The 11855-nt window shown below is 37.6% G+C and overlaps 1 protein-coding gene across 1 annotated transcript; it reads right to left on the bottom strand.

The window, feature by feature from the left end:
* Window positions 1–1126: 1126 nt before the first annotated feature.
* LOC118813183 (matrix metalloproteinase-9-like) lies at window positions 1127–6179 on the bottom strand. Its single transcript, XM_036578386.1, has 13 exons — window positions 5517–6179; window positions 4826–5064; window positions 4453–4601; window positions 4212–4340; window positions 3822–3995; window positions 3293–3466; window positions 2951–3124; window positions 2684–2839; window positions 2323–2509; window positions 1983–2122; window positions 1742–1892; window positions 1524–1627; window positions 1127–1345 (listed from the first exon to the last, which is right to left on the bottom strand). The coding sequence occupies exons 1-13, from the start codon at window positions 5649–5651 to the stop codon at window positions 1236–1238; spliced, it is 2022 nt and encodes a 673-aa protein (XP_036434279.1). The 5' UTR covers window positions 5652–6179; the 3' UTR covers window positions 1127–1235.
* Window positions 6180–11855: the final 5676 nt, after the last annotated feature.

An 11855-nucleotide genomic window follows, 5' to 3' on the forward strand; every position in this document is an offset into this window, starting at 1 on the left:
CTCCAGCAGAGTTTAAAAGTGCTCCATCATTTTGGAATTTTATTACCATGTTACTTCAAGAAACCAAAAGGTCAAAATGTACCAGGAAACAAAAAACAATTTAGCGGTGTAGATTGTGTGCAAAAAGTATATGTAGCTCAGCCTACTGGAGGCTTAAGTGAGCATTAAACAAAGTACATTTACTAAGGTCCCCAGAACATGCGATGCAAAGGTACATGCAATATGGGAATAGAATACACAAGATCAGTTGAAATACCAGCACTGTCCTGAGCTGTGTTACTTTTTACTTAGCTTATGGTGTTCATATGGATTTTATACTACAAGGTCACACAGGTGCAGGTGCTCAAATTCTTCTATATTTAGAGAGAAAGAAAAGTAGCTGGGGCATTTAGAATAGATTGTTATGACATTCACATGCTTACTGCTTTGGCCTACGCTTTCTGAAGATTAAACTGGGAACTTCTGCAGTAATTAATATAATGTTTGATATGATGACTGATGTGGCTGAAATTATATTCAAAAACATTTCTCCTGTGATTGTTTTACTTTACCTCTTCCGCTTCTTCCCTTTTTCTTCCTCTAAATCATATTATTCCTCACATAACATTATAGATGCCTGTACCCTTGTTAAGCTCCTCTGTGAAGCTAAATGTTTATGACCTTTTGCATGTATTTTAGATGTCTGTGCTGTATGATCCAACCACAGGTGGACATAATGGATATATGATGAATGTACTTTTTGGAGCAACTTGTGATTTGCATTTTTTGTTCTGTGTAATGAGTTTCATGTTCAGAAACTTATATCAAACAAAAAAGACCTAATCAAAGAAACCTTTTAGTTAGAAGATGAAAAGATCAGTTAATCAACCACAGAGATTTAAATGATGCATTTATTAAATAGTCCACATAATAAAATATTACTGATTTGTAGAAATACATTAAATAACTTCAAAACATGTTTAAATGTGCAAATTTGGCTATAAGAGAACAAAAATACATGGGTAGAATATTATACATTAGCCAACTATTACTTTAGTATTTGAGTTGTCTTCTGCTCCAGGCAGAGACCTCTTGAAAACATGTTCTTCCATTAATATTAATTAATTTAATATTTAATTATACATTCACTGCGTAATATATTATGTTTCAATTCTTTCAATGACAATGTACTTTCTTTTGTCAAACACATACAAATTCTGTGCTTTACTGTCATATAATACTTAGTTCTAAAGGATTCAGTTGTCGGAACATCTCAGGAGGTCGTACTTCACATATCCAACTCTGTTCACCTGCATCCTGCTGTTCATCCTCCAGTAGTATATTTCTCGGCAGAAGTAGAAGTGTCCTGAAATTAGACCAATAAAAAAAGAGAAAATGCACTTTGCTGAATTTGTGGCCAATAAGTAAACTCCAATAAAACAAGTGACTGTTGGTAATTTGAAGTTTAATTGTTTACAAAAAAGAGCTAAACTGACTTTTTGAACTGATTTTATTCTTTTTTTTAACTGCCTTAAGGATCTTACCCTTGTAAAGGAACACATCATGAGAGTCCACTGGGACCCCACCGAATTTCTGGTCAGTGAAGCGAGGATATCCCTTATCTATCCGCTGTGTCTTTACATCCAGCCTAAGAAAGTGAACAAGAGCAATGGGATCTTAGATGAAGGTGAAATTATCACAGACTAAAGATGATTGTTTCAAGATTTTTCCTTTTTTTGTTGGGAGAAAGAGCTGTTCTCACCTCCAGAAGTTCTCCCCACTAAATAGGATCACCTTGCCTTTTCCCCTCTGCAGTGCACCTTCCACCTTCTGTAAAGTGCTGGGAAGGCCAAGTTTCTCAATTCTGCGTGGTCCCTGGACCTCCTGTCCGTTGTACACCCAGAACCGAGTGTCTGAGGAAACAAGACAGATGGAAAAGCTCAGATGTGCATCTGAATTTGTTTATCATATCATCACGATGACCTATCTGAACATGCTGTTACCTGCAAAGAAGTAGATCTTTTTGGTCAGATGGTCCTCAAAAGCAGTGTTGATCTTAGCTGGCAGGGCAGGCCATCTCTCAGAGATGCGGAAAGGGCCTTTGTGGTTCCCTTTACCACCATTTGATGTCTTCCAGTAAAGCCTAAACAGGTGATAACGATTACCTTAAGAAGTGATGAACAATCCAAGACCATCCAAGGAGCCATTATCCTAATGATATAGATCTGGAAGCTGCACCAATTCTAGTGCTTAAGGACCCATAAAAGGCATTTACTGCAACAGAGCTATGATTGAATAAATAGTGCATCATAATACTTTAGCATACAAGCTACTGGATCTTACCCATCTTTGAAGAAATGAAGCTCGCCCTGGATCTCAGTGATTGTGTCAAATATCTCCACCTGGCAAGCATCCACAGATGGGGTTGTGGTGGGCACAGTTGGGGCAGTGGGTTTAGGTGTTTGAGCGGTAGGTTTGGCAGTAGAAACTGGGGAAGATGTGGTTGAGGGCTTTGTAGGAATTTTGGGTCCTGTAAAAGGCAAAAGAAACCCTTTATTACATCAAGGTACTACTTCTCATCACTTGTCAATCTACATCTTCTCAGAATGCTTCAGTGCATGATTCACTTGAAAGGGTTTCAGTAAAGATTCAGTCATTGGCTATATATGATCTTATTAATCAGTAGTCCCAAACAATGTCATACCATAGAGGTACTGGATGCCCTCAATATCATCCTCATTCAGTGAGAAGTCTGCTACATATTTGTACATTGGGAACATCAGAGCATCCTGAATGTTGGAGTGATCCAGACCAAGAGCATGTCCAAACTCATGAGCGGCTACCAGGAACAGGCTGTATCCTGTGAGAGACAGAAATAATGGAGTCAAGCAGATCCTTGACACTGAATTACAAACCTGTGTTATCTGTACTGATGAGAACATAAAACATGGCGGAGAGCCAGTGAAATTACCCTTGTCTGGACAAAATCCCCATTTTTGGTCAGTGTCAAAGTTGCTGGTTGTAGCGCACCACAGTTTTCCATCACTTCGGCCTTCGCTGGTGCAGGAAGTGTAGGTCTTCCCCAGGAAGATGAAGGGAAACTGACACGGCTCACCTTCAGAGTTTCCACCAGTCACTGCAGTGTCTGTGAGCCAAAATCAGTGCAGTATTACATCAGGTGCTGATGAACATCAACTGTATGTTGGAGCTGTTTCTTTGAGGTACATGACTTAATATCTAGTTGTAAAAAGCTAAACCATGTGTCGTAGCTGGGTTTTCTGCTGTAATAAAGTTAACTGGTTAACTCTCTCACCTCGGTTAGGACAAAACCCAAATTTTTTATCGGTGTCAAAGTTGGCTGTGGTTGCACACCAGCGATACCCATCAGTGCGTCCTTCTGTGGTGCAACTGTCATATTGTTTCCCCAGAAATGTGAATGGGAACACACATTCTGCCCCGTCACTGTTGCCTCCAAATGTGAACAGAACTGTAGTGAGAGAAACAAACTCAGTAATGCACATCTCATAAAATACGGCTTTCTTCAGCAGCATTCTTTGGAGCTCACCATTCTCATGAGTTTTTGTCTTTTTTTAAGAACATTCCACTGAATGGGTCTTTGGCAAATCAAAGCTCTTCCATGGCATAATTACAAAGAACCCTTTTTTGGTGACTTTAAAATTTCAGAATGTAAAGTTTATTTTTGCTTAAATTAACTTTAAAATAATCAAAATAAAAAAAAGTTGACCTAATTTGGATGTATGGATTACCAGTGACAGAGTGCTAGACTCAAATGAGGTTACAGATGATATTCTCACAGTAGTAGACAAGAATAAAGAACTTACGCTCACTGGGGCAGAAGCCATATTTCTGGTCTTTGTCATAGTCAGCAGTGGTGGCGCACCATGGCAGACCATCAGTACGGCCTTCAGTGATGCAGGTGGAGTAAGACTTTCCCTCAAAGAGGAATGGGAAGTGGCACATGGCACCCTCTGCATTGCCATAGCTAGTCTTAACAGCTGAAAGGACCACATGGAAGCATGTTTAGCTACATGGAATTGTGAGAATTAACACACTTGTGTACAGAGGTGCAAGATTAACCTCCCTGTGAGATTCACCACATTCTCGTTCAGTATATAGTAACTCTAGAGGGAGCTTTTGTTCTATTTCATGCAGCACTTTTAGCATTTACATGGCAGATAAATACATAAATGTCTGTATTAGAAAGCTCTCACCTGGTCCATTGCCAAGGGTCCAGTATTCATCATCATCAAAGTGGGCATCCCCCTGAATTCCTTCGCCTGGGGGATAGGCGTGTGCCAGCAGGCCATCTGTACCATCAAATGGGTAGGGGTCTCCATGATCTGAAATAAACACACCATGTTAAGGTCTTTTGGACACTTTTATGTAAAGTATTGCAATAGTGTTGCACTATTAAATTCTATTAAATAGAATCTTGTCCTGATCATAACAAACCTAATTTTCCGAATGAGATCATGATGTCAGCCGTGCCGTCATAGAGACGGGTGAAAGTCAGAGGTGTGACATCACTCCACACCTTGAAGGCTCTGGCAAAGGCATCATCGATAAGAGATTCTTCCATATCTGGAGAGTAATTCAAAACCCTGCAGAGCCAAACAATACAAATTAGTACTGCTATCAGATCAGCTACAGAGAAGGTAACATTACATTAATAGTTTACACATTTTCTCAAATGTTTGTCTAGAAAGGCGTGAGTGAAACCATGTGGAGTGATGTGAACAATGAGGACAAAAAAGTTTTCCATATGAATCTCTAAAAAATGTTTTGCAAAGTAAAAGTAAGAACCTTGGATAATAAATTTACACACCTGTATGTGATGTCATTGTGATCCCATTTCAGGTCTCCTGGGAAGGTCTGGTAGTTGTGGACGTCCGGCACACCACAGCGAGGCTGCTTCATGGCGCTGACTGTAGCTTTGTCCAGCGTGCCGGTCTCCTCCAGACCCAGCTGCTTCTGCAGCTTCTTCAGAGCTTTAGAGGTGGACACTAGTGACCGCACCCCACTCTTCTCCTGAACCTCCATATAACCAAAGCGCTTCAGGTACGTCTGAAGGCAGAAAAAAGAGAGAAAGCATGTCAGACAGGGTCATGTAATCTCCTCTAGTCAGTACGTTTTACATATATACCTATACAGAATGTGCACATACAGTGTGCGGCATACCAGTAAGGGAGTAATTCAGCATTTTTAAACCTAATATCTACCTGCTGCATCAGTAGCATACAGGCAATCACCATAGACAGTACTTGACATGTTTCTCTGTACTTACTAAAAGAACAGAAAACCTATTGACTCAAACAGAAAACCTATTGACTCAAAGCACAATTGTAAAGAAATTAGCATGCAGCGGCTTCAGCAGGTTTTCTGTTCTTTAAGTATAAAGAAACTCATCAAAAGTGTTATCCACAGTTAACTACTGTTCAACAGAGACACAGCAGGTTAAGAACTCTACCTATATTTGCTTTAAGTAAGATGCGTGAAGTAAGACTAGACATACTCACCTCAGCCAGCTCCACGTCTGTCGTGTTTTTGATTACATCCCCAGGGAACTTCACAAAGACCGACTTAATTGGATGGCACCACACGCTTAAAGCGCAGGTTCCAAGAACCGTAAACGCCACAGCGCTAAGTCTCATAGTGAGAACTTTGGAATCAGCCCTTGAACCTGAGAAGAAAAAGTCTGAAAGCTCTGAGATGAAGATCTGTTGTAGTTGCTGGAGAGGTCTGTCAGACAAGAGCGTTTACCAGTGTTTTCTTCAGTCCTCTTCCCCTGACTCTTGTTGCTCTTTGTCTGCTCTTGAAGTGACACTGTGCCCAACATTTATAGCCCTAATGAGGATTAGGTCACTCAGCCTCACCAACTATCTGTCACTCACTTTAGCCCTCCCACACACCCTGCTTTTTTGATTCTCCTCCATTCCTGGAAAATTCTATAAAAGATGACTTGCTGCAGTAATAGATGACATTAAACAGGAACATTATGTTTTCCTTACTCTTCAACTTCTTTATTTAATGTCTATTAGTTCATTCTATTTGATGTGAAGAAAGTCTCAATTTGTATGTAATTATAGGAACATTCTAGGAATTAGTGTGTTAATCATCCTAATGATTAGTTTCTTTCTGAGAAGAAAGATGAAAACACATCTTTAAAACATGACAAATTACCTAACCCATCAAAACGAGAAAAGAAGCAGCGGAAACAGTATGTCTTACTGAAAGAGTGTACTAATAAAGAAAGAAAATCCCCCAATTTTCAGTTAATCACTAAGAATTACGAAATTATATTTTAATACATTAGTCACTGATGGTCATCACAGTTACCACAGTCCTTCCTGGTTTTGATTGTGAAAGCCAGTGTTCTCTTGTATCACTGCCTTCTGCTTGATTTTGACAGATGTTGATAGATATGAACCTGTATAACAAATTAAATCAATCCTGAAGTGGTCTAGGAATATTGTTAGAAATGTAATCTTTTTTTCTAAGATGGCCATTTGACATAAAGACATGTTGATCATAGTTATCCTATTAGTGTGAGATCAAGTACAGTGCAGTGAAAAAGTTTTAGGCAGCCCTGAAAACTTCTGAAAACTATCTCAGCAGCAAGTGTGTATTTGCCAGTGAAACACTATACAAATAAAGATTAGAATGAACTATTCACATATGAACATAAATACAGTATTATAGATTACTGCAGAAAAGTCAGAGACTTCACTTCATTTATTTAATTTCAATTAAAATTACCATCAAATACAAGTTATTCAGGCTTCAGCATCAGTAAAAAGTGGAAAACAAATGGAAAAAAATTACACAGACGCCTCAACAGATAAGTATAAGCATGGATATTTATTACGGCTTCTGATCTTTTCAGGCTTTCGGTTTTTTATGTAAGATGATTATTTTAAGATAAGATAAGATAAGAGAAGATAATCCTTTATTTGTCCCACAACACGGAAATTCACAATGAACAGGAAAAGTCTGATGCTCTACTGACTGAGCTGTCTGGGCCCCTTGGTTTTTTGTGATATCTAGTCTTCTCAGAAATATCTCCTGTAAAAGGACTAACTTACTTTTTTATGTACTTAAAGACCATTTTGAACGGATGCATTCAGCCATTGCATGATTTAATTTAAGCACACCTGATTTAATTCAATGTTCAGTTGAGCTGAACTTGGTATTGGATAATAACTGTAAACACTGGGCTTTCTCAAGGAGAGGTTTAGAAATGGTTAAGATAACACACTGATCCACACATAATCACTATGTGTTGTTATTTATTTATTTAGAATACATTTATGGAGCTATATTAGAAATCAGTCCACCTATCATCTTACTTTTTGTCATTCTACTAAATTATGTGAATATTTATAGAAATGACATTATAACATTATGTAATGTTGGATCAAAAATAAAAACATGCTTACATCCTTTAACTTTGAAGCTCACCACAGATTTACCAGTAAATATTTCTCAGTCTAGCCATGTATCATTCCTGCTCATTACATCATCATCCGCTAGCATAAGTGATGAGTAAATGAATGATCTGGCATCCATCTCTATGTCCTGGTTATGATAATGAATTATTTAAAGCCCAGTTTTCATTCATAAAAGCCCTTGAGCACAAATGAAGTTATACTAAATAAACGCTTTAAAGTATTTTTCGAAAGTATAATTCTCCACAGGGGGTAGGGTGGTGGGGGGTGGGGGTTGTAAGCACACAAGTCACTTTCATGTGTATCACTGAAACAGAGGAAAGCCCCCCCAGCAGGATCTCAAGAATGCGTGCATGTTTGCAGTTACAAATTTCGTGTTTATGATGTAAAATCAAACGTATGCTTCTAGAAACTGTATGTACATGAAGAAAAAGTGTACATAAGGTAAAAGGTTTAGCCTAGGCACAACAGCTTTGCAGATATTTTTCTGTTTCATTTGTATATTTTCACCTGCAGAAGCCGTGCGATGTTTAACTTAACAGTGTGTTTTTATTACAGTGAACCGACTCGCTCCCTCACCAACTGTTGGGCACTGTGGGGGCAAGTCACTAAATACCAAGCAGGTGGAGGCGCAAAGGGGGAAAGTGTATGCAGAGTTATAGTCTGGGTCTGTGCCCCAAAGCAGCTAATATTATTTTTTTTAAAAATCATCTCACAGAAGAATCACATTTTTCTATACTATTATATCTGACTATGACTATGAGCGTGACATATATGGTTACTGCCCCACTCTTTAATAATCTCATCAGTCACCTCTCAGATCATTTGCTTGACGTTTGCCCTGAGAGTGAGAGTAGATAGAGGATGTGCATTAGCAGTTTTATCAGTTATATGTATATATTGTCGTTTCTTATTGTAATACATTCTTCTTGATGTAAATCATTACAAAAAAAAAACAAGGCAATCATTTTGCATAACGTTGTCATTAATACCCTTGTGTGGTGCCATTAATACCCTTGTGTGGTTAATGCTGCTTAAAATATCAGCACACACAACTAAAAACACCTTCCTGTGTCCATGTGCATGGTCATGATACGTTTATTAAGTTTCTCAACAATTCTCAAAATGGCTTCACAAATTGCTTAAAAAGCATTAAATTGGTTTTGCTGATACCTGCAGATACTTTGATATACATTTTAAATTCTCCCTACTGTTGTCTCTTACAGTAAGAAACAGAGTATGATTGAAATGCTAATTTCTATTAATGTGTGTGTGGATGTTTTCAAAGACATTCTTTTTTTTATATATTTTTCAATAAAGTATTCTGCAATCTTTGAAATGCTCTGCTCAGTATATCTGTAATGAGACAGAATTAGTCAGACGCCTGCGGTTAAAATAACCAAATGAGGCTTTACTTGTTTGTACATGTTCCAAAGTCGTGGTCCAAAAACAGGTGAAGGTCAGATCCAAAACAAGCCAATTATAACAACAGACAGACATAACAAAAATCAGGTCTAGACAAACAATATCCAAACAATATCCAAAATACTGAAGATAAGTCAGAACAAAACACGGTGAAGAACATTCAGTAGCTCTGTGAAAGAAGCAATACCTCACAATGAGCTAAGCTAAAGCCTGGGCTTATATACTAACTAAAGTAATCACACGATGAAACAGGTGAGACAGTCAGTAGTGGTGAGGCAGATTCTGAAAGGTGGAATGCTGTGACCTCACATCAAGTGTCCCAGAGGGTTGGGCTGGCAGGATGTGTGACAATATTATTGCTCATTTAAGCCCATTTATATTGTTTAGCCTTATATACACACACTACTCGATCAATCGTCTAAATGATCAGATTCCTTAAAAATAAGAAACAATATATTACTGTATGACCAATATTATCGTATTATGGGTTTTATGTGGGTTTGCAGTGGAAAGTAAAGTTTACACTGTAGTGCATGTTTGTGAATTATTTTTATATAGCAGACATTCAATCATCTGGGGGAGGCAATGTGGATCGTGACGTTACAGTGTAAGGTCAGTTTAGACTAGATTCAGCTCAAATGACAATTCTAGGCCATTCTGATGACTTTGTGTACTCTGTTTTTAATTGTGGTTCTGGTCTGTTAGTCTGCCCTGAAACCTCTCTCTTAAATCAACTGTCTGAATTCCACAATATTTACAGCACAAGTTCTGCTCTGAAGAAACTGAGGTCCAGACCTTAGAGGTTTCATATAATAGTGATATTCAGCATGGAAACAGTGACGTCTTGATAATGTGGTAACCTACAATGCAGAGAAGCTTGCATATAAGATAATGTGGCTGTATCTTTTATCGTTAAATGTAGGACTAGTTTAAATACCCTTCCCGTTACTTCGGCTTTGGCAGAGATGGCCTTTTGTGGCAAATTTTAATGTACACTTTTTCAGTAATCAGTAAGGTACAAGAGAGAAAAAGGGTTAAGCACATACAGAGAGAAAAAGAGGGAGAGAGAGAAATGCAAGCATCATTAAATCAGTAAAGGCTATATAAAAATAAGTAATATAAAACTATACAATAAGTCAAATAAAACCATCAATTTAATATTTATAATATTTAACATGCACTTTCACCCGTGTGAAACCAGTGTGCTCCTGTGTCACATTTAACCCTTGTGCGGTGTTCATGTTTTTGTTACTCAGTGGGTCTGGTGGACCCACCACATCATTGTTTTTTTTTTAAATCAGCCATAACAGTTTACGTAAAAATACCAAATGTTTAAAATATAACAAGTGGCCAGCGTAAGTTTCTCCTTTAGCAGCTGTAGCCAGTCAGCAGCCTTTCCATTTTGTCCACTCTAACACACACGCACACACATTAAAAATTTGATTATGTGACTGAGGAAGGGGGGCTATAGAGGGCAGTACATTTGGTTTTGAAAGAAAAATAATATTTTAAAGAAAAAAATGTAAAGTTAGACCTCTGGGGTAAGAAGTCCTCTCAGACCATCAACAATATGCTCCCTTTAGCATATCATGTACTTAGATTTTCACCTTAAAGATACAAAGTTGTTCACAGGAGTTTCGCTGACAAGCTAGCATTAGCATTACATGCCACCTATAGTGATTGTTAGCTATTAGGCAACATGTTTACATCTCTGTCTTGCTGGAGGTGAGTTTGTATATTGCTGCTGTTGGAAGAAAACCTTGTATCTCCATTTCGTTGTTTTTCAGTTTTTGACAAAATTTGAAAATACCCATTATCCTTTACATTGTGTGTAAATTTCATGAAGAATAGACCAAAAGAAACGGCCCAAAATGACTTGGAAAAAGTCTGGTTCCATTGACTTACATTAAAAGTAAAGCAGGTTTTTTCCTTTTCCTGTAAAGTTAGCAAGTTAGCATGGAGATACAAGGTTTTCTTCCGACAACAGCGATATGGATTTTGCAGCTCGTTTCCTTGTCATGTCTAATAATCATTTACACTTACCAGTCAAATATTGACTGTTATTGCTTGGATTAAATTGTCTTTATTATGCTGCCATAATAATACTAATATAAAGATCATCATAAATGAATTAACACAATATAATTTTTAGTAATATAATGACAATGTGTAATTTATAGGCAAAATTAATCTGTTAAAACTTAAAATATTTCTATTTTACTGCCTTTTGCCATCCCCCTATATGTTTTTACAGCTTCAGAAACAAATTCTGCTTTTAAATAACTAGAAGGGACAGATTTGAATTGTTTACCCTAATGCCCCACTGCAGCATCACCCAGGACAAAGTAGAATTGTAGCTGCTGTTTGAGCTTTCAACCACCAGGTGTCACTCACAGAGCTTTAAAAGCTTTAAAAGTCAAAACTTTTCCGATGCAATTTAAAAGAAAGCTTCATGCTTCAAAAAGCTTTGTTTTGCTGCCACTAGTAAAAATGTAATGGGCAAAGAGGAAGCTAATGAGGCAGACGAGGGAGCAAGATGCAAGTGCACATTATTGCAGTCCATACAGAATACAACAAAAGGAAAGGCTAGAGTAGGGAATGGAACCATAGACAAAAATAACCTAGACACTAAACAGAAAACAGTTGAAAAAATACTACAAACTAACACCATGAACTGGGCAAAACAAGCATTAAGAAAATTAGACTATCGAACAAAAAATGCTAAACAAAGCACAAGCAAAGCACATCTTGTTATTTCTTTTCGTTGATCAATATATTGTGCAGTTTTGATTAGTTAGTAGTGGTTATTTTAATTGATATTATTGTGCAGCACTTTGGCCGACACTTCTTGTCTTTTAAATGTGCTACAGAAATAAAGGTGACTTGACTTGACTTGAAGTCAAAGACAAGCGGTATGTGTACAAAGAAACACCAACAAGAAACACTTGAGTACAATTACAAACAAGACACATGTGAACAAGTTAA

Source organism: Colossoma macropomum, unplaced genomic scaffold (assembly GCF_904425465.1).
Source record: "Colossoma macropomum unplaced genomic scaffold, Colossoma_macropomum, whole genome shotgun sequence".
NCBI classification, from domain to species: domain Eukaryota; kingdom Metazoa; phylum Chordata; class Actinopteri; order Characiformes; family Serrasalmidae; genus Colossoma; species Colossoma macropomum.

What these genes read in the sequence shown, in the direction of transcription:
- LOC118813183 (XM_036578386.1), bottom strand. Translation starts at nt 5,651, where the DNA reads ATGAGACTTAGCGCTGTGGCGTTTACGGTTCTTGGAACCTGCGCTTTA. An exon ending in CACAATGACATCACATACAG is followed by an intron (nt 4,602 to 4,825) that starts GTGTGTAAATTT and finishes TTGGCTCTGCAG; the next exon opens with GGTTTTGAATTACTCTCCAG. An exon ending in TGATGTGTTCCTTTACAAGG is followed by an intron (nt 1,346 to 1,523) that starts GTAAGATCCTTA and finishes GTCTAATTTCAG; the next exon opens with GACACTTCTACTTCTGCCGA.